The 22,712-nt window shown below is 36.1% G+C and overlaps 2 protein-coding genes across 2 annotated transcripts; both read left to right on the forward strand.

The window, feature by feature from the left end:
* The first annotated feature begins 89 nt into the window (after nt 1-89).
* On the forward strand, nt 90-8,124 carry LOC102803577 (adhesion G protein-coupled receptor D1-like). Its single transcript, XM_085492777.1, has 15 exons — nt 90-205; nt 321-458; nt 614-818; nt 1,138-1,249; nt 2,081-2,184; nt 2,673-2,775; nt 2,966-3,119; nt 3,625-3,758; nt 4,010-4,095; nt 4,271-4,397; nt 4,936-5,070; nt 5,477-5,519; nt 6,304-6,365; nt 6,519-6,590; nt 6,714-8,124. The coding sequence occupies exons 1-15, from the start codon at nt 136-138 to the stop codon at nt 6,729-6,731; spliced, it is 1,563 nt and encodes a 520-aa protein (XP_085348903.1). The 5' UTR covers nt 90-135; the 3' UTR covers nt 6,732-8,124.
* Nucleotides 8,125-13,019: 4,895 nt separating this feature from the next.
* Nucleotides 13,020-21,249, forward strand: LOC144357799 (von Willebrand factor D and EGF domain-containing protein-like). Its single transcript, XM_078011811.1, has 15 exons — nt 13,020-13,362; nt 13,569-13,768; nt 14,161-14,241; nt 14,705-15,064; nt 15,253-15,332; nt 15,428-15,491; nt 15,922-16,167; nt 17,496-17,722; nt 18,298-18,607; nt 18,773-18,931; nt 19,109-19,477; nt 19,585-19,815; nt 19,929-19,989; nt 20,539-20,629; nt 20,938-21,249. Exons 1-15 carry the CDS (start codon nt 13,020-13,022, stop codon nt 20,981-20,983), a joined length of 2,868 nt encoding a protein of 955 aa, XP_077867937.1. The 3' UTR covers nt 20,984-21,249.
* The last annotated feature ends 1,463 nt before the right edge of the window (nt 21,250-22,712 follow it).

Raw genomic sequence — 22,712 nt, forward strand, 5'->3', positions numbered from 1 at the left:
GAGTCAAGTTCTTAATTAATAAAAACAAACAATGCGAGCTCAGTCAATATTTTTTGCTTGTTTATTTCATTTCATGTAACACAGGAGTCTGAAGACAATTCTCAACTAACATCATTGGCTGATATAACCGAACTGATGGAAAATTTCACCATGCGCATTGCTAACTCTGTTGAGGTGGACACAGATATCACCACTGATAATGTTGGTAAGTCTAATATCTAATCAATTATAATCTCAAACGAACGGAGTTCACTTTGATCTATGGAGCTTTCACTTATGCATAATATGCGCCCACAAATTATTCTGGTTAATACATACAGATATTGGTATCAGAAAACAACTTCGATCGACGTTCAATGGTTTGGAATATGCCTCAGTAAGCACCGGCGAAGACGAACAGTTATCTAATAACGTTCACGTAACGTTCCCATCCAGTACTGCAGAAACGATTAACACAGGTAAAAACCAATCGATCGTTTGCCGGCCCTCGTAATTGTCGAGATTACCCTCGATATCATTATGGATATATAGTCAGTGTAATTATTTGTTAACGTACATCACTGACTCGGTATTGCCATTTTAATAAGTATCGCTGTTTTCATTTTATACGCAGATGACGATTTGACATTTACGTTTGTAACATATAAACATCCACCATCTGTTACCTTTGCTGGCATGACGTTAAATTCGCCGCTCATTTCTGCTTCCATTATCCAAAACCATGTTTCGGAGCTAGAACAAAACATAGAATTTGTTTTTAGAAGAGGAAATAAAAAGAAAACAGAACCAAGCTGTGTGTATCTTAATACGTTTACAAAGTAAGTTTTTATAATTCATTTATTATTAACATTAATTACATGTACATTACGAAAATATAAACACGCAATATAAATTTTAAATATTATTAAAACTATCGTATATATATATATGTTTTAAGTGTTATAGACAGACAGTTGAAATTCTTTGTATATAGGTATATATATATATAATATACATAGGTGGCGTAGTAATTTGTAGTTTGTATATATATATATATATATATATATATATATATATATATATATATATATATATATATATATATATATATATACTGTCATTGACTGTACTCGTGTTCACATGTTTTACTTTGTACAGTGTTTGGTCCAGCAAAGGAATGGTACTTATCGATTACAATGCGACTCATGTTCGCTGTGGGGCGAGCCATCTTACTAGCTTTGCCGTGCTCATGCAGGTCACTGGTGTGGAGGTATGCGCTGCCGACGTTCTTTGCATCGTGATGTGAAATAAAGAATTACTAGTATAATTTACATATAATATATTCATATTCAACTTTCACGAACAGATTAAAATGCAATCTCATGTAGAGCTGTATCTCTTGTAGACATCGTCTACTTTACTACGAATCAACTAACAGCATATTTTTATTTCAACGGACACATCTTAATTTGATTTCAGTTATTATTATAATTTCAGTTGATAATTTTGATTATCAAAGCTGAATGAATTATGTCCGTTTCACGTCCATGTTGATATAAGCAATATACAGTGTAACGTGTTGGGTAGTTAGTATATATTAAATGTCATGACATGTTTCATTTATTTAAGTTATATTTTGTTTATATTTTTATATTACCGTTCACGACAATGTCATGTGACAAGTTAGTTTCACACGACTAATAATGTTATCATCGGGGTTCAACAAATATGTCTCACAACGCTCTTTCTACTGACTTGAACTTGAAAGAACAACTAGTGCAGTAAATTGGCGTTGTTGTACTGTACTGTACTATACTTTCTTTATCATAAAGCTCAGAGCGCCTCTAAATGGGCGATAAAAGCGGAACGACGCAAAATTATGGTTCAAATCCCTCGTTCAAATTGAAATGACACGCATGTAATTGCCAGCGGAAAGAACATAGAGTGAATGTACATTTCTGACGTTCGCATTTTGTAGTAAACGTCATGACAGAGAAACCTCAGGGGAAGCTCCGTTCTTATACGATTTAACTTATATGCTTGTGATCCATTTTATTAGAGTGTGAGTTTAACCTTGTTTTTGTTTGTTTGTTTTTTTCAGATGATCGAAGTACATGCAACCGCTCTGAGTTTTATCACATACACAGGGTGTGGCATTAGTATAGTGGCATTAATTTTAACCTTGGGTATTTTTATGTATGTAAGGTGAGTTATCAATAATTATTACACATCTGTCACCGTAACGCCATAAGTTACAGCGTGCCGTAATTTTGCGGTATTTTACGGGGAATTTCCATACTACCATATTAGGAAATGCGAATTCCAGATATGGAATGATTACGCGCGTAAGCGTCTTCTAATAATAAAACCAAATATGGCTGCCGCCAGGATTTGACCGGACTCCATACAAAGAAGTTCGCTGATTCTGCTCTAAACTTTTTGGATTTCGGCATTCCCATGATGTATCCTTGGAAGGAAAAGATGTATAATAATAAGGTTATTACGAAAATACCTCAAAGTATGCACTCAGACAGTATGCTGTCGCATCGACCGACGCGCATCTGCCGCTGTACTGTCTTCGTGCATACTTTGAGGTATCTTCGTAATAACCTTATAGTATACCACTAATATTACTACTACTGCAGTGACTTCGATTACGCAAAACAATTTATTCGTTTTGTCATTCTATGCAGGCATTCCACTGGTGAACGAACGATGATACACCGTAATCTTAGTTTGGCTTTGCTTATCGCCCAGAGTCTTTTCGTGGGAGGTATCTCCGCTACATTCAATAAGGTTAGTTTCATTAACTGTTTTTGTATTGAATCATTTCTTTGTATAAAATCACCAATACGTGAGAATGGAAGTAGTGGAGAAACTACGTATCGCAGGGTATTCAATTACATTAACGTATATTGACAATCAGTAGATTTATAACATTGATGGTATACCGGGATAATGCTTATATTTTATTATCTTACTGCAGTGGTTCTGTATGTTCGTTGCCATGGCGTTACACTATTTTTTCCTGGCTGTATTTTCGATGATGCTGGTAGAAGGAATCCATCTTTACCGGCAAGTGGTTCAAGTATTTGAGAGAGGATCGTTTCGACTAAAGTACCTCATCATTCTCGGCTGGCGTAAGTTTTGGGTTTCCTCTATGCCTAGCCTAACTTGAGGAAATTGATGCTTTAAAACCCATTTATTAATCCATAAATATACATTCATCAACTTGTATAAACCGAGTCGCGCTGGATTAGCTACGGTTTCACAGACAACATTTCCGGAAGAGTAAATGCTCTTAAATCGAAGGTCAATTTTAAAAGCCTTCAAGCACCTGTGATATAATTAGTTCACAATACAAATCAGTCCTTCGGGAATCACGTAAATGAGTTATTAATATTGACTGATTTAAGAAACTCCTGGTGAAAACTAGAACTTATCTGATCGATGTATGTCGCGTGCACTATTCAAAAAAATTAACATACATTGAGACGTGCTGCCAATCGCTGTTTTTATCGGCATATAAATCAATCAGACATGAGTGGAACAAATCGGAAAAATCCAGTCTAAGCGGCAATAACTGACACTGATGATAAGTAATTACGCCTACTCAGCACGTACCATTATTCTGACTTTCCGTAGTACTGCCATTGGTGATTGTAGGAATAACAGCGGGATACAACTCTCATGGATATGGTAATGACTATATGTGTTGGTTGGACACCGACTCCGGTATGGTGTGGGCGTTTGTGGGTCCCACATTAGCCATAATCGCGGTACGTTTATATAGTATTATGTATATATATATATATATATATATATATATATATATATATATATATATATATATATATATATATATATATATATATATATATATATATATATATATATATATATATATATATCTATATATAATTTATAAACCTTTGCACATACACATATAATTCACATTTTATAACCATGCGCAGATCCACACGAAGAAGAATACTCTAGTAAGGACTATTTCTTCCATTTTATTTTACAGTTAAACTTGATCGTAATGGTACTTGTTGTGCGTATTATTATTCTCTCATCTGCAATGTCAAACAAAAATAACATTGAACAAGCCAAGTAAGTGAAGTTGTATGCTAATTCCACTGCAAACCAATATTTGTTTTGCGTAGTTATGCGGGTGTAACTTGGTTCATATTGAATGTAAATATCCCTAATACCCAAATGAACAACGTGAATCAAAACTATTAATGTTAAATAATGTATTGATACAATTGAATTTACTTTTAACCAGAGCTGGTGTCAAGGGATTAATACTACTCCTCCCTCTTCTTGGAGGCACGTGGTTGTTTGGTGTCTTCTTCGTATCCAATGAACTGATTGCATTTCAGTACATATTCGCAATACTAAATTCATTACAGGTGAGAACTACGGAATTGATTTTATTGATATTAATAATCAAATCAACTCAAAATAAAACGATAGCTACAAAGTCATCATGTATAACTCCCACCCTTATATCAACCGTTATCGTATCAACTCACATATACTTCCTGTCCTGGACAGCCGGAGACAACATTTGTTGATAATTAGTTTGACAGACGAAGAGTAATTTGGGTCAATTCGTTCACAACGAAAAATATAATACACCGCTGATTACCCCGCAACTTACTCGCTGCTCTCTAGAATGTTATATTCAAAGCGGGGGAGTCGCCACCTGCGCATGCGTCAGATGGCCATAGCGTATCATTGTTTACAAACAAGCGTCTACCCATGAGCCTTTGTTTTTTTACCGTGTGTTGTTGTCGTCGCTTGGGACTCAATTCCCGCGCATGCGCATGTTCGATACACGTCCCCTGTGTCAACGCGTGAATACAACGTATGTAAAACATGTGTTTGTTTACCAGATATTTAAGTGAACCGCGCAGTAATTGCTTATATATTAATTTCCTTCGTTAGGGATTGTTTATTTTCCTTTTCCATTGTGTCGGGAATGGTGAAGTAAGAGGGGCCTTCAAAAGAAGACGCGACCAGGCTTCAATCAACAGCAAAGTTTGGGAAATGAGTTCTACAGTTGAAACAAACGCCGATAAGGTAATTATTCCTGATATAGTGATAAAACGGGGAAACCTTCTCCAAACTGGTGGATATATGTGTAATGAACATCACAGACAGACATGTTTATAACAATGTCGCAACTAACAAACAACAAACAACAGGTGTAACCAGTCATTATTTCAAAAAACAGCGCTACTATTGGTGCATATATAAACCCATACTACAATCCCATTACACGATATTGTTTTGATCACAATCTTCAGTTATAATGTTTCCATGTTTGGAAGCTCAATCTATGGATTGTACTTTCTTTTATTAGCACGTGCGTCACTTGCAAGTTGCCTATGAAAGCCAGGTTCATTTTAAATTCTGAAATAATCTATTATTAGAAGATGGTTTATGTAAAACTAATTTACTAATATGTATTTTTCTCCATTGTCAGAAAAGCGGAGGTTTCAGCTCACGAAAGCACAATACGGTAGAAGGTATGTTATTCCAATTCCTAGTCACAGACGTTAAATTGTACTCCCATACTCGTATCGATAGTTTTATTTCACAATTCGACGCAATTCAGCGAAACTCAACTTATTGGAAATACTCATAATATGCAGTCAATAATAATGGCACGGCGCTTTCGTTCTGGAAAACGACCATTAATCTGAAATGATTGCTTTAGAAACAGAGATTTGTCATGGCAACCGATTATTTATTTCCTAAAACCAAGTACCTGTTTTAAAGCATAATGAAGACCGTGTTCCCCGAACTAGCAGTTTTGAAACTGCTAGTTATAAAGTTGTTAATTTTATTCGAATTCTGGGAGTTTTAGTATCACATCAAAAGAGTTAGCTTAATATATCGATATAGTCATAGTAGGTTTTCGCTTATTTTTACACGTGTTTTCAAGATCAAACTCATTCGAAACGTCAGACGCCAAAGATATACTATTTCCTGTGATTTTAGTATGTTAATTATTTTTTTCCGGCACGATGTCCGCACAATTACCATGGATTACTAATGTAAGAGAATACATCTGCTTAAAATTGAATTAATACTAAAATAATCTTGAGAGTGCAAACATTTATCAGAGTACTTTAAAGAAATTCCAAGCAATCAAAAAACCCGTCTAAAAATCATAAGGAAATTGCGCATGAATACAGTTACTCTTTAACATTCGTACTGACAGACAGACACATGAACAAACAAAAAAGTGCCAGCTAAAAGTATCCTCCATGGCAGAGTTAATTACAACTACCGTTTTCTAATGTACAGACAAAGACAAGTTGTATCCTGATATTCCAAGCCGTCCATCAACATCGGAAAGTATTATGTCGGTAAGCATTTGCATTAATAAACTCAAGTTTAAGTTTACAATTGTAACACATATTTGTATTCACATATTAATGTCAAAATTTTACTACTAACTACGTACACGCAGAATTTCAACTCAAGTAACACTAAAACAATGTCCATTTTATCTACGATAGACGAGAACAACGTCAGGAATTACTTACACCATACCGGGGGAGGTAAACGAGTACGATGCCAATGAGGTGGAGGTAATGTCAGTTTCTGAAAACTACAATATGTCTGTGTATTTCTTTGCTACGTTGACTGTTTAGTATGAGTTTATTTGAAATCTACAATTTTCTGACAAATCGCATTGATTGTTATTTTCGCAGGATGTCATTTTCCTATGAGCTCTCGGATCCCTGACACGTTGCTGCGCATTACCCACAGTCCAGTTTTCAAGCCCACATCATCCGTCCAATTCATAGTTACAATTCGAGTTTTTGCGAAACCTCTATGTAACTTCGTGACAGAAACCCACACAACGAGGAAGCCAGAGTGTGTTTGCAGTGTGAAGACGGTGTACATATTCTTTAAAAGTCACGGTGAAAAGCCAATCACACTGGGTATATTGTTTTACATGTCAAGCAGATATTGGTATTATCTATTGAGATCAACAAATGTGAAAATTATATTAGCAGAGATTTAGAAAATATTATGTTTGCGATTTTAATGTTTTGGTTCAAATTCTGCAATTTGGATACTTGTTATATAATTATACATTAATTAATCGTCCGAACATTTTGAATGCTTACTGGATTTTTTTTTACTATCACAACGATCGTTGTGTGAGTATACAATTTTAAGATCACGTGTGAAATAGGCTGGCACTTAAATGGCTATTTCGATTATACGTAATTTTCGCGTCGAGTTTACGGGTGATCCTGGTGTTTCGATCCCTATATGATGTAATTTCCGGGTTATTGTGTAAAGTAGTTGAAGAGGACTTCGCAGTTAATTTCGTGTTGTACCCACAAATTAGTTGCGTGCAATAGAAACGTGTTGTAGAGAACACACGAACTTACGCAATCAGGACTATTTGTCCAAGGGTTGAGGAACAATTCGTACTTAATATGGAAAACGAATATATATATACGAGTATGTATTGAATACTAAATAGATAGGAGATAATAATATTACGTCACATATTGCTTTGGAGAATGACACACTTACCTTTTAGGCACATACTAATATTATATGGTAGGTCAAAATTCGACCTGAAACAATATGCTAAACAAAAAAAAATATTTAAATTATTACATTTCCGACAAATTGAAAATGCACTATGCATCAGCAATGACAGAACTAATATTATATGTACATTTCTTCTTCAATTCGCATTCGTGCATTGAAATTAATATATAATATAACAGTTACTTGTATATAAACTTGTACATTGTAATATAAATAAGCTATACTTCATAATACTTGCATGTAGATTGCAGTTGCATCTGACATATTGTATATTTCACAACTTCAAGGACAAACTTACATCGTAGACATATTTTAACTAATATATATTCTTATTATTATACTGTATATTATTTATGGGTCGATCATATTGCTGAAATAGAATAATATCTTAATGACAAATCTACAAATCTCGGGTTCATTTATTATTGAATATCTTTACTTGTTCCACCACTTTTTGTAGTGAATTACATATTTTCAAATATGGTTACTGTGAACACTATTATAATGGTCTAACATTAAAGATGCACTATGGATTAGTGAACAACTATATTTTGCTGCCATATATTTATTAATTACAATGGGTGAACAATAATATTATAACAATGATATCGTTATATGTATGGGTAAGAAACTTGTTTATGGCATGGTGACTGCAAGAGTGACGTTGAAATAGCAGTTACATAGCACACACAATTATAGATTTAAATTGGAAAACATTTAAAAACGGTTCGTACTACATTATTTAAAGTTACTTGAGACATGGAGGTTGTGAAAGTGTATGGAGATCTCGAATTGTCGTGCAATTCACCGTTAACATCGTGCAATGTAATGAATATCTACAACGCGTAACTGCGCCGATTCACGTGGTCACAAATGCATACTTTGCATATAAGACTGCTGCTTACGAAAGTTAATGTTACTGAATGAAAACAAAATCAATGCGTTAGTCCCGACAACGCCACCAGCGACAATAAACTAAAAAGTTGCGGGTAGCTAGCTATAATTTGTGGAAGGCGCTTCCAGTGTTGAGAATATGCTTACTACGATATGGACATATTTCATAGATGGCATAGCCCTTCTAAGTAAATAACGTTTAAAAGGTAAAAACATATATGTAAACAACTAACATTCAGGGTTTACGCATTTAAACGTATACGTATTGGTCACAAATAATTATGGGTGTGTTTGAATTCAGTTCATATAAACAATAATACATTTAAAATACTATTTATATAAAATTAATGGCATATTATTTATATCGAATTTAATTTAACACTAGACTATTAAGTTGTCTAAGGTTGAGTAATGTAGAACCAGCGACAGCGAGGAGCTTCTGGTTTAAAACCAGGAGGTGAGAGTGCTCTCTTCGTAAACCACACGTACACACACATACATACATACACAGAACAATGGACTACTCATGCATACAGCCCATCATGATCTGATTGTGAAGTACGCGTCACAGGTAGGTTCTAAAACCATCCCATATTTGTTTGTATAATCAATACAGATTAACAGAAAATACCCGGATGTGCATGACATGGTATACTTGATTCACGCATTTAATTCCCACGGTGTATTGTCAATATAAAAACGAATTCTTTTTTTTAAATTAAGGAAAAGTTGCACTCTAAGTTTCATCATACGAGTTGTCGGGGTGACTTGTTCCGGGTGTTTTTTGAACTACCCACACGTGTCCTCGTCTCATTTAGCAGTTATCACCTCAAGATAATGATCATAGTGTGACGTCATAAATGTGGTTCAATTGTTGGGATATTTCACGTTTCACGGAGTTTTTCACTCGAGCCAAAAGAAAACCCAAGATGAGAATTTCCAACTACCTTTGGGGACAGTCGCATCAGACGGAAGATGAAATGAACAATTGGAACAGCAACAAAGGAGAGTCTCCACCAACACAATGCATATTGCAAAAAATGCCACTGGATTTAATGTTATTAAGGTTTAGATCTGTATCGAAATTATCAGTCTCATTGCAACCATGCATGTATAAGTGTATTATTTTCTCAGTATAGGATGACAAGCACACACATCAGGGGCGGATCTAGAATTCTGGAATGGGGGGGGGGGCGATAAGTTGACCGAAGGCCTGTTCGCGAGCGCCGATGGCGCGAAGCCCCTGCGGGGGGTTAAAAATAAGGGGAGCCGCGGCTCCCTCGGCCCCCCCTCTAAATCCGCCCCTGCAAATGCCAAATTAGGGATTTTCTTCTCAACTGTACACTGAAATCTGCTTATCAATGAATACTTGTTGATACCACTAGTCAACACGTATTCTAAACGTATGTTGATCGAGGTGACATTTTCGTTGAATCCCTCATACTAGATATTTAGGATTGTCTTTTATTCGCATTCCCCACCACGTATTTAGAGGAGCGGTTGCGAAATACCTCTTCACTGCACCATCATGGGAAGTCGTCGCTGAAGTGCGGGTTATGTTATTGGGATCACATTATCACTATAAATTGTCCACGATGACTGAACAACGTGGGGTTTCTGTTTTCTTCATATAAGTGCGGGACGGTGTTTGTTTTCACAGTGCCATCAAACAAGCATAATATTTGGTGTACATTTTGGGGTTAATCTCTATTTGTCCATAGTTATGAGTTAGCAATTTATATTTCCTAGACCACGTCGCGAAACTATTAGGTTATTTCATCACTTTGGTGGTTATGTAATGACGAACCTTCGACACGAGAAGTTTCTGGTTTAGAATCGGCGAGGGCGGCAAATCATTTTCCCTACTCCTTTAGTATGTCAGTGCCTGCAAACAAGCCTAATGTTAAATACATCAGTCACACAATATTGAAGCTCCGTAGGAAATTGACAAAACCCTGTCAGATTTCAAAAAATAGCCTCTTAGGATTGAAAATCAAGTTTTTTGTAAATCACCCACAGTTAGTTGCTGATCAGTGAGCTACATACGTACAGAACATTCTGTTTTGTACATACATAACAATTAAACGCATCGAAGTGCCTAAAATTAATTCCAATAATTAGTTTATCTTCGCTTTTAAAAGTCGATTTTTACAGAAACCATGACTGATTTTTACTTTTTAACACACCAGGACAATGTGTAACAGTTAGAAGAAGCTTCGTGAAAAATATCACAAAAACGGCCAGAAAGTGACATATTTCCCTGGTCGCTGCCTAATAAGCCTGAATTAAAAATTAATTTATCTTGACTTCCTTCTTTGAGAGTATCTCGGGGAGCCACTACGTGAATTTGTTTTGACCATACAACAATGAACAAGGACCAATATGAATTTGTAAACATCAAATTTATGCGCATTAAAGCCCACACACTGTCACAGATCTGCCCCCTCTAAATATATCAAAGTGTGAGACACACATTAAGTGGACATTTAGATCAAATTATATGACTATTTTAATGCTATACAAAGCACTTAACAGTTGCCAGTACGCTTTATTTAAATGTAAATAGATTAGGCGAATCACGAATCAGTGATTATGCTATTTAGATTAGCGTCACCTAGCAGAAAAAAAAGCAAAACAAAAACAAATAATAAACACTAGAGGGCCGAATTCACGGAGCAGGAACCATTTGTTCAATACAAGTACTGATATATATTCTCACTTCATACAACTTCTAACTTTAAAAGGTATCACAGTATTTATGAAACACGACTTTGATAGTAAATATCAATATATTAACATGAAGATGAATGTCAGAAATATGCCCACTGTGAGACGACCACATACATTTATAGGAAATCACAACAATGACTTGTCAAAATTTGATTTATATTTTTTGACATTTATTACGCTAAGAGACGAATCATGATGGATGTGACAAGTCAGCAAGGCATGTTTACTCATTCCGGACACCTGGTACCACCGAGACGTCATCGGTTCATGGTGAACAGTTCTCTGTTTTGTTGACACTGTTCCACGTATCATAAACATAGAAATCTTGTATTGCTTTGTGTGACGACGAACATTCTTTTCGTACATTTCTATGTATGCAAGACAAAAGGTCAAAGGTCGGACTGTATATATTTAGCATTTTATCAAATTGAACATACATGTCGATGGTTAACTTATTTACTTCAGTAACCCTGTTGACCTCTTTGTTTATATGATACTGTAATCAAATAAGAGACAGACTAGTGCCACTAAACATGTTTATATATATATATGTGTTACTGTGACCTTTGAATCTTAAACTAAATAAAAACAATATGTCATTGTCGAAGAGTCAATACACGTTATATTTATTAGAAATCTTAAAGCGGAGGAGCCGTCACCCGCGCATGCGTAAGATGGCCATTGCGTGTCATTGTTTGCTAACAAGTGTCTACCCAAGAGCCTTTGCATTTTTAGCGTGTGTTGTTATCGTCGCTTGGGACTCAGTTCCCGCGCGTGGGCAGGTGACGACCCTCCCGCTTTAATTAGTATGCTAGTTCGTCGACACAGGGGCCAGTATCATATCATAATACACATGTTATATTTGTAATTTTCCAGAAAGTTGTCTTCACATACAGCCATGACAAATTCGTTAATAAATCAAACTAGAGTCATACGTTGCTGACGCATCTCTCCTCAAGCTATGCATGTGGTGTATGTGCGCCCTCACACGAAAGTCCATCCTGTGCGTTTGTTCTCGTTAATCAAATTGAAGCTGACAATGTGGCGATGCAAATAATAATCTCACGTCACCAATATGTATTCAAGTTATTATTCAGTAGTGTCTGGTGACGTATAGACCAATGCATAATTTATTGTCTAGCATACCCATAAATATTTCCCTTGTAAACCCCCCACTTAGGCGTGATATATTGCATTATAGAATTCGAATACCATCATCAAAGGTAACCACCGCAGATGACCTTCATATCAGAGTCTTTATATTTTACAAAATAACTCTTACCGGTACTCTATTTTCAAAACCAACATAATACTGCAGTAACATTTTATTACGAAAACTTGGCGAACGATAGCGCCAGTTTAAAATTGCCCACCCTATCAGCACCATGTGAATAGAAAAATAAGTGATCGCCAGTTTGCTACATAAACCATACATATTGTATTCATAGCATAACATACGTATACATAAATACATCTACGGATCTATGCAAAGTGTCGCTTCTGTTTGGACGTGATTGTTTTTACTCTTACAGAAACAATAGATATTCTTAGACGTAAGGGAACCTGGCAATACACAGCAACACTTTCTTTAGTTGTAGAGTTGGTCTACGTAGAATAAAACAAAGTTGCTGGACGTAAGTTGGAGTCGCAATAAAGCTGCATTGCCCAGCGACAATGAAATGCACCTGCCAAATGCCAAAACGCGGTGTCTCATAATTCAGTTCCCAAAATCAATTAGGTATTTTAGTACTGACGCACGAAGCTTGTGCCATATAAATGGGATAGTCAGAAAAGTGGTTTTATACACTCATTCAGCAGCTATGCGTGCGATTGCTGTTGTTTTTATCTTTGCCTGCCTAGTCAGTGTGAGCATGCAATGGACGACTCCATGCCATTGGTCCTGGTGCACCACCACACCCTACACAAATGCTCCGATCGAACCTACCAGTATACCCTGTGTATGGGAGGATTGGTCGTCCTGTTCTGAAACCTGCGGCCCGAGCGGTATCCAAACGAGAGAGTGTAAGCTTAATGATACTGTCGTAGCACAAGAGGAACAACCGTGTAACAGAATCTGCTACAACAACGCGACACTGCAGGACGGGTACTGTGATTGTACGCCAGAGTTTACTGGGATATGCTGCAATTTGCAAGCGGCTGGAGGTAGGTTTGTTAATACTTTGTAACTGCCCCAAATAATTTCTGATATATTAAAAAAACACACACAGAACATGATGTAATTTATTGTGTTGAACGGTGAGTCTTAATATCGCAGGACGTGCATCTGGGACTTTCACATGTGAGAGAAACAAAAAACTAAAGATACAGAGTTGAAAGTTGTAGCATACTATGTTCCCTTGATCTCACAGATGCTGACATCAGCTTTAGCATTGATGGCGACTTAATACTCTTCCACTGTGACGTCACCCACGACACGCAGTCGACAAACGTACAGATGGCGTTCGAATGGTTCGTTGATGGCAATGTCGTTTATCAAGAATCAGTCTCTGGGGCAACGGCAAGGTCAACGATGAACCAGGAATATTGGGAAGGTCAGATGGGGTCGCAGGTAGGTATATGGAGCAGTGCGCCAGATATCATTATGTATGCCTCCTTCAAACGTAAATAGCGAGTATTTAGGTTGTTGCTGTTAACAACAACGCAACGCTACCTGTTAAGTATTTATAATTGCAAGGTGTTTGTTTATTGCCTGTTGCTATGTGTGCTATTTGTTGTAGTTACTGAACCCTGTACCGTATGTCCTTCACACCAGCGAGTCTTGACGCTGTTGCTGTTTTCAAAATGTTATTTCTCATTTTAGCAGTTTGCACAACATAGTAAATAAACACCATTTATTTCGTTTGTTGAACCATAATAACCATAACAACTTAGTGTTACTTATGGTATAGCATATTTTATAAGTACTGGGCACAGAGTGATTGTTTACAACGTGGTTTTCAGATCAGATGTGAAGCTGATGTGATAGAGGATGGTGTGAATACAGATCGAAAACGAAGCCAGCAGTTCTTCACCGGTATCACTGTAAGCAATATCCTCTTTTTTTTTTATTTAAAGAAATTTTTTAGTGAGTCAAGTTTCCTAAAACTTACATTCCAGTTTTATATAACTCTCATATGAAATACCTTTACATAGTCAATACAGTCATAAATTTACCCCATTTTTTAATATGTGCATTTAATTTCCCTTTTTGTTGGCAATAACATATTAAGTCAGAATATTTGGAACAAAAGGTTTAAAAAGTTTTAAATATTGAATTTGTCCAATACATTTGCAGATATAATTAAAACGCTTAGCTACTAATAATAAAAATTAACAGAATTGTTCCATCGCATAGAATATTTCTCATCCCTATATTGCAATATTCTCTTACGTTAACTTACATGGAACATTATTTTCTGAATCTGTAATAGTATCTATGTGGTATGCAACATTTAACATTTGTACTTGTAGTTCTAACCGGAACAATAATTGTTTCTCTTTCCAGATTGTTGCCCCAAACCCGATAGAAGTTTACGAAAACCGCGACGCCGTGTCATTCATCTTGGAACTAGCAATACCATTTCTCTGTGACTCATACAACAAAAAGAACAAGCCTTGTGAAGTATTGTTACCACTCAGCATAACCGATAGACCCGAATTCGGAACCTACGCCGATGTGGTAGTTCAAGACCAATGTGGTGCTATACTAACAACGGAAAACTCAGAGGGCCCATTGACGGTTACTGTTAAAGCTAGGAGAGACTATTTCAATGATGGCGATGCGACAGTATATCTGAACTTTCATCCTATAGACACTAAAGACTCTAAACTATGGGACGGCTATAGAATCGAGGGAACGGTCCCAGTAAGTTGCTCAATTATGACATATACGATAGCCATAGTTCTATTATTTGCACAATGATATAATACTGTGTACCGAGTGTAAAAGACGTACAACGATTGGTTTGTATTCCTTGATAAGGGCGTATAGCGCCAGCACTCTTTAGTTCGAAGTATGCCTGTGTGTTTCTAATAATATTTCTCATTTTCCAGATAGCAGTGTATGATCGTGATAGAAACAATCGTAAATGCTGTGGTACTGGTGATCCTCATTATTATTCATTTGATGGCATGTAAGTAGTATTTTAATGACATACAAATTCGTAGTTAGTTATTATGTTGATCATACATTTCATATGTTAATGTGCATCTTTGTTTTCCTGACCAGGTATTTCCATATTTATAAGCCAGGTGAATATGTTTACTATAGACACGAAGAACTTCCGTATGAGGTAAGCAAGTTTATCATCGATAAACAGTTGCACACGGCGTGGGCAATTTAATGTTACTTCTGTCATCATTGAACGCCACATGAAATGCTTCGTAGCCAGATTTAAATGTTTTCTTAGTTCCATGATTTTGCTCTCTTGGTATGATATTTTAAATAAATAAATAAATAAATAAATAAATAAATAAATAAATAAATAAATAAATAAATAAATAAATAAATAAATAAATAAATAAATAAATAAATAAATAAACAAACGAACAGACAAACAAACAAATAATAAATAAATAAATAAATAAATAAACAAATAAACAAATAAACAAATAAATAAATAAATAAATGCTACACACAGACCCATTAATATTAGTTTACTTGAACTCTTGTTTTAATATGAATAGTTACAGACGAACTGATTAGATTAAATTCACTTATAGGTTCAAACACGTTTGACACAATGTGGAAGCGTGGCGTGTAACTGTGGTGTTGTGGCAAGGGCTGAGGATGACATCATTATCGTTGATCGATGCAAACGGGACAGAGAGGAAGTAGTATATTATTATAATGGTGTACGATATTCTTATTACCGTAACTATGGTAAGCTGACAGTAAAGATAATACAAAATGGCGAGATGACCCCTGGATTCAGATTGGTGAAGACAGACAGTGGACGAACGTATGAAGTATGTATCAATAGAAGTTTATGACATCACTCATCGCAACCGGCTCTACGAGCAAGTGATCTGAGATATACGAGGTGAAAGTCGCATATAGTATGGAGAAACCTGATTTGAGCGTTGCGGGTATCACATCCAATCATACAACCATTTGCCCATAAATCCACGTTATATTTAAATTCATGATTGTATAAATACCACACTGATTTATGTCAGAGGTTGAATCCGAATGGTTGCATCCGTATAACAGATAACAGATATGTGTTAGCTAAGGAATGCAAGAAAAGAAGAATAGCTAGCATCTTCAAACTTGACACTTTTTTCCCACACGATCTAGTTACATTTTATGGTTCAAGGTTAAATATTTATTTTTTTTCAAAGTAAACATGCATTTGCAATTGACAGGTACGTACCCATTCAAATAGACACATGTGTGACTCGCGATACCCATTTTGATATTTGGGGTCATATGACAAAATCACATAACGTGTGTATGTATTTTCGCTTTAAGAGAAAATTAGATGTTGCCTTCAAACGTCATACACATGTTCACTGGAGACTCACAAGACCTGCTCGCAATATGTCTCTAATAGAACTCTAATGGAACAATACCTAATACTTTCAAACTATACACACATTCAACCCATATGACCCACATAACCTGGTTAAATTTTGAGGTCATAGGTCAATTTCACAGGATCACAGGCCATAATCACGCAAACTAGAGGTTTGAATTATGATTGGAGATTTTATCTGGATATTCATAATGGGTAACTGAAGTTAGCATCCCATCTCAGTATTTGAGTGTTGAGATTTCCGTTATTATGTAAAATCATAATTGTTTGCATTCCGAGACGTTTCAGTCACAATTGCACCATCTGATTTAGTCAGAGCTAGGTTTCAACAGGACTATTTGACGTTGAATAATTATTGTATTGGTACTAATTTCAATTTTGACAACTGTCGACTTGCAAAAACATAATGAACAAATGATATTCGTAACTTAGATGAGAAATTCAGCACCATAGTAGACAAATTGCGTGTCATTTTGATATTCAGTGTAGGAGGATCGCAGAACACTGAGAAGTGACTGAAACGAATGATTCGTCATAGTCGTACGTTTCTCCGTATGTATGATAATCAAATTGAACGCTAATATCTACACTCGATATCTAAAATAAACACATTTTACAACACTTTACCTTTGATTTTCAAGGAGAAATTGAGCAGAGCTACAGATTATTAACATACAATATATACAATAATTATGTTTTTTTTTTGGAAACCAAGTTATAAGTTGTAATAAAATGCTAATATTGTTGTGTCTGTTCCAGATACATCTACCCAATGGTGCATATGTGCGAGCAAGTGGTACCTTCTACCTTGATATATGTTTTTCACCCTCGTCAGATGACTATGATTGGAATAATGGAGGGCTCTGTGGTAGCTACGACGAGGATTATACAAACGACTTCATGAAAGGTCCATTTGATGCTCAACACAAAGAATACCTCACGCCTCAACGAAATGCAGTTGCACACGATTTCTCCGAAACATGGAGGTAATACACCTTGTCATCTCTCATATTCCAGTACGCCAAGCTGATTGGCGGAGAGCCAGTCACATGGAGTAGAATAAATCACTATATACCCAACCGTTTATGCAAATCACGTCGACATTCCACTGTAATAGCGTCTGCATGTAACTCGATTACTACGACAATTCAACATTTTTGTCAACACGCTATTACACTTGCGTGGCAAGAGAATCTTACAAGATCGCGTCACGTTCACCACGTGAATTCTAATAACTTGTAAGACAACATAAATGAAGCGCACATTGTGAATGCATAATCCAACATACAACCTGCTCGGCACGTGACTATATGACATATAATGTATGATAATATAATCAAATATCAATGCTGTTCATAATTTTTTTTTTACCAATTTACTGAACATAAACTTTTGGTTAGAGGGCGCTACTAACAACAGCAAAGGTCATTGAGACTGTAAACCATCAACTCAAAGTCACTTATAAAAAACAAATCAAATAAAACTACAGACAATACACGTAACTACATTCGCAGGAGAAATTTTAGCCTGTGAATATTAATATGAGTTTATTCCATCTCAGAATTCCAACAGGCACAAATTTATTCTATGGCGAACTGGATAATATGAAGAAGAGGAATACAACTAAAGTGTACTGTACATGCAGTCCTGATGGAGCTGGTGTCAATGAACAGTGTAGCAATGGTAAGGACAATGGTCGGCCATCAAACCCGGGGAATTCACCAGGTAATTGCAATGCGTATTGGTGTGATGTAACAGACGAATACCTACCCACCACCTCTACCGGACGTAAGAAGAGGGATACACAAACACAAGACATAGAACTAGACCAAGATTTGTCCTTCGAGTATGATAAGGACTTTGAGCCAACGGTAGGGGTCTTACAGTTACTAAAAATGATATATCAAATATACTTGATAAAACATATCTTATTTCGTATCAATATCTCTGAAACAAAAATTGTTACATACATATGTGACACAGCCCCATAGTTTTATATACATTGTTTTATAGACATTAAAATCATATTCATATAGGTACCCTCTTGGCCCACGCCTTCTGGCATAACGGAGACAAACGCAACCGACCACTGCAATAGTCGAGTACTTGGCTCCGCCTCAGCGCAAGCATGTGATGACGCTCTAACCCAGCAAGATAAAGATGAGTTTGTTGCAAACTGTATTATTGATATTCAGGTGAATACATACTCACTAATTAGTTTTAAGAAGTGAAACGTTGACGTATGGGAATATAACTGTTAAATTGGTAATTAGTTTGTGATTGCATTAATAAGATACATGATACAAAATACACATACATGAACAAAATGTAGTATAAATAATGACGATTCCATTTACTCTTTGTCAACGAAGGTATTAGATGATTATGACATAGCAGAGTCTTCAAGCACACTGTTACGAGAGCAATGTGAAGAAGTCGTTAGCAAAAGTGTACATTACTGGGAAGAAAACGATGACGGAGTCAGTGGACCACCAGTGACCATCCTCGGCAATTTGTGTCCAGCCGATTGCAGTGGACACGGTAACTGCGTCGAAGGAGCATGTATATGCGATGATGATTATGGAGGAACGGACTGCTCTGTTGATCTTAATGAAGCCCCGGTTGTATATCGTGGTCACAAGGACGGCCTGTGCGATACAAGTGTTGAGAGTTGTTCCCATGTTTCCATATTTGGTGATAAGTATGTAGAGTCAATGACCTGTCATATTTTGCATATCGAGGTAAACTATTGATTCATTAATACATGTATGTATATTTCGTTAATAATCATCTACTTCACACGCGAGAACACACCACGAATATTAGTCAATGTGCTTGCCATTTGTAGATATCCAGTTCAGGCTTTAGTGTTGGTGACGTCATCACAGAAGTAGACAGTGTTTTCAAATCATATGAGGAAATCCAATGTCCAGTTCAGCAACAAATTTCACTGGATCCTATTGGCGCGTTGGTCTCTGTTAGTAATGATGGCGAGAATGAAAGTCCACAGGTCATTGTGATCATTCACAATAACAACTGTGACGTTTGTAATGGAACAGCAGGGTTCTGTCAGCGCAAGGTAAGCTACTATTTACTATTCGGTGTGGTTATATGTGTATTCGCGATTCTCTACCTCTTTTTGAAAGAAAACTAAAGTAACCATTTTTTTCTTAATTTTTGTATTTATACTAGTCTGACATTTGTATCTTCGACGGCGAGTGCTATGATCTTAATGACCCAAATTGCAAAAACAGTAAGTATATAGATTGGTATAAACAACATATTGCAAATCTGAAACAAATATGTTTTCTTCAAATAAATAGCGCGTTTCATAATTTCTCTTCAGTAATGTATTTTTTAGCTAACACATACTACATGGAAACAGCTTTAAGGTATATTTAAAGGGCGGTAGTCGTCGTGCCACGCATGCGCTAGATATATGGGTCTCATATAAACAAAGATGGCGACTTTGACTATTGCGCAGATCAACGAGTACAAACTGAGAAGTTACCAAGCTTTAATTAGGCATTTCTTTAAGTGATTTAAAGGTATCGAAGAAGTCACCGGCGGTGATTAGTGCAAGTCGCGCCCAGGACAAACCTCATACTTGTGATTACATTAGATGAGCGATTTGGATTGTGGGAAAATCAATGTTCATCAACACAAATGTAGCACATGCGCAGCGGGACGACCACCGCCCTTTAACTGTTTGTTAATAGTGAGTAATAACGGAGGGGAAGAGGAAAATTATTTGTTTTCCATTAATGTTTTATCACGTTTATTTTGTATATTTATTCAACAGAATCCAATACAGCAATTATTGCTGGAGCTGTTGTAGGATCCATAGTTGTAGCCGCCATAGTGGTTATGGTAATTGTGCTGGTCCTCAAGTAGTAAGTTAAGAATTTTCAAAATAAACATTTTTTTTTTAATTCAGCGATTTATGCAGCTGTGCATGCGTCATGTGATATTGTGATAATGATGGTGTTCAAGCGATAAATGGTAGAAATTAACATTCTGATTAATTAATAGGAGTATGTATGGTGTGTGAATGAGTATAAATTGTATATTTTGAGTGGATGGTCTGCAACATTCCAAAACTAAATAAGATACACATACGATAAAATATGATTATTTATGTAATCATCAAATATGTATGTTGTGCTCACTCGCGAGTATTTATATATTTTTTTTAATTCAGCAAAAAGAAAAAGAAAAACACAATACAGGCTGAGATGGTGTCTTAGTAACATAGTCATGGACTGTTTGAATACGTGCTCTAGACAACTGGACGCCAATTCCACGACCATATGACATATACTCAGAAGAGAGAGCAGTGAAATTATGTGACGGATTTTTGAAAATATTATGACAGGCAGTCTATTTTTTTTTCGCTTTCCGTAATTTAAAATAGGTATATAACTGAATTGAAAGCAAATAGATAAATTATAGTATAAAACAAATGTATAACTCATTCTCAACAATGGAATAAAGAAATGTATATATATTTAAATTATTATTAATGCATTGCAATACAACTAATTACAAATGAAAGAAATTGCAATATATAATATTCTATCAGTAACACTTCTTGAGGGCGTATTTCGCGGTCAGTGTTATTTACGAAAATATTTGTTCACAATTTTATAAACTGTCTTGGCAATTCCCACCACCAACTAGATATAATGTGTACATATTTTAATACATAGAGGTACACTAACAAAAATGAAATTTTCATAATTTATTATAAAACCTGGACAAAAGAAATCAATATTTCTCCGTGCTCGAATGAGGCATTTTCTCTATCTGTGTAACTTCATGCGGGAATTCTAATAAAGTTCACAACTGGCGATTTAACAATATTAGGGATTGTCAACTTATTATCGGATTATTTGTAATCTTAAGATTGTTATGTGAATTTCGTTCATTAATGGAATACTGCGCGATGACGCTATCTTCAGGGCCTAACTTTTTTCAGGCTCCCATATTGAATATGTCCCGGACTGTTTGCGAGTACTTATTTAATTGTCAGTGTCTGACTGTTATATACAACCAAGAACACGTCAGAATAGTAAAAAAAGTCAGTAAAGGCAGTGGCGGCGGCACAGGGAAAGCAAAGGGGGGCGTTCAGCAAAATTTGACCCTCAAAATGTAGAAAAAAGCGTTTCAAAGGGTCTATATTTCAAATGTTTTAAGGGGGAGCATCCCCCAATAAGGTCGCATTTTCGGCGCAAGGTTGGTGAGCATATCTCCCCCCCCCATGCAAAATTCCTTGCCACTGTCTCCGAAAAGTTATTTGCCCATGCCATGAGAGCCACAGAACCAAAAAAATCTGTCAGCCGTCGCCGCCTACAGCAGCGATGAGATTTTACATTGCATAGAAATGAACACTAAATACAGCTATTCCGGCTAGCAATCGAATCATCAATCTTCATGATTTATGCAACTGGTATTTCCATCTATTTGCATAGTTGTCTGAAAGTTCGAGAGTGTGTTTTACGTACAGTGACTTGAAAATTCAACAACGCACGGACAGGAAGTCCATCTTGGGCTAGTGGCATTGTCAAATTTTAGAGAGTTGTCATGAATTTGTTTTCGCGTATCTGTTGGTCGACTTAATTAGCTGATTATTAGCTGAATTGCTGTGTAATGTCTGTCATCGTGTAGGCCTATTTGAAGTTTTGCACGGAACTTGGCTCAGTGATTTGGAACTAATTACCAGATAACCGCCGCTTTTTAGACTACTCATTTTGACAGTTTATATCCGTAGTTATTAATGTAGTGAACGATTAATCAAAAGATATGACGTATTCAGTGCTTAGTGTGATTGGCTTTATGATTGAAGGTTACGCCCTAGAGTCTTTTTACTGTTTTGTAATTGGTTAGAGTTTTGAAAATGAATAAAGAGAGTTTGAGTTGGTCTTGACGAACACAGCACGATAGACGCAGTAGAGAGAGAGTGCAGTCCTGGGCAGT

Source organism: Saccoglossus kowalevskii, chromosome 18, assembly GCF_978046115.1.
Source record: "Saccoglossus kowalevskii chromosome 18, keSacKowa6.1, whole genome shotgun sequence".
NCBI classification, from domain to species: Eukaryota; Metazoa; Hemichordata; class Enteropneusta; family Harrimaniidae; genus Saccoglossus; species Saccoglossus kowalevskii.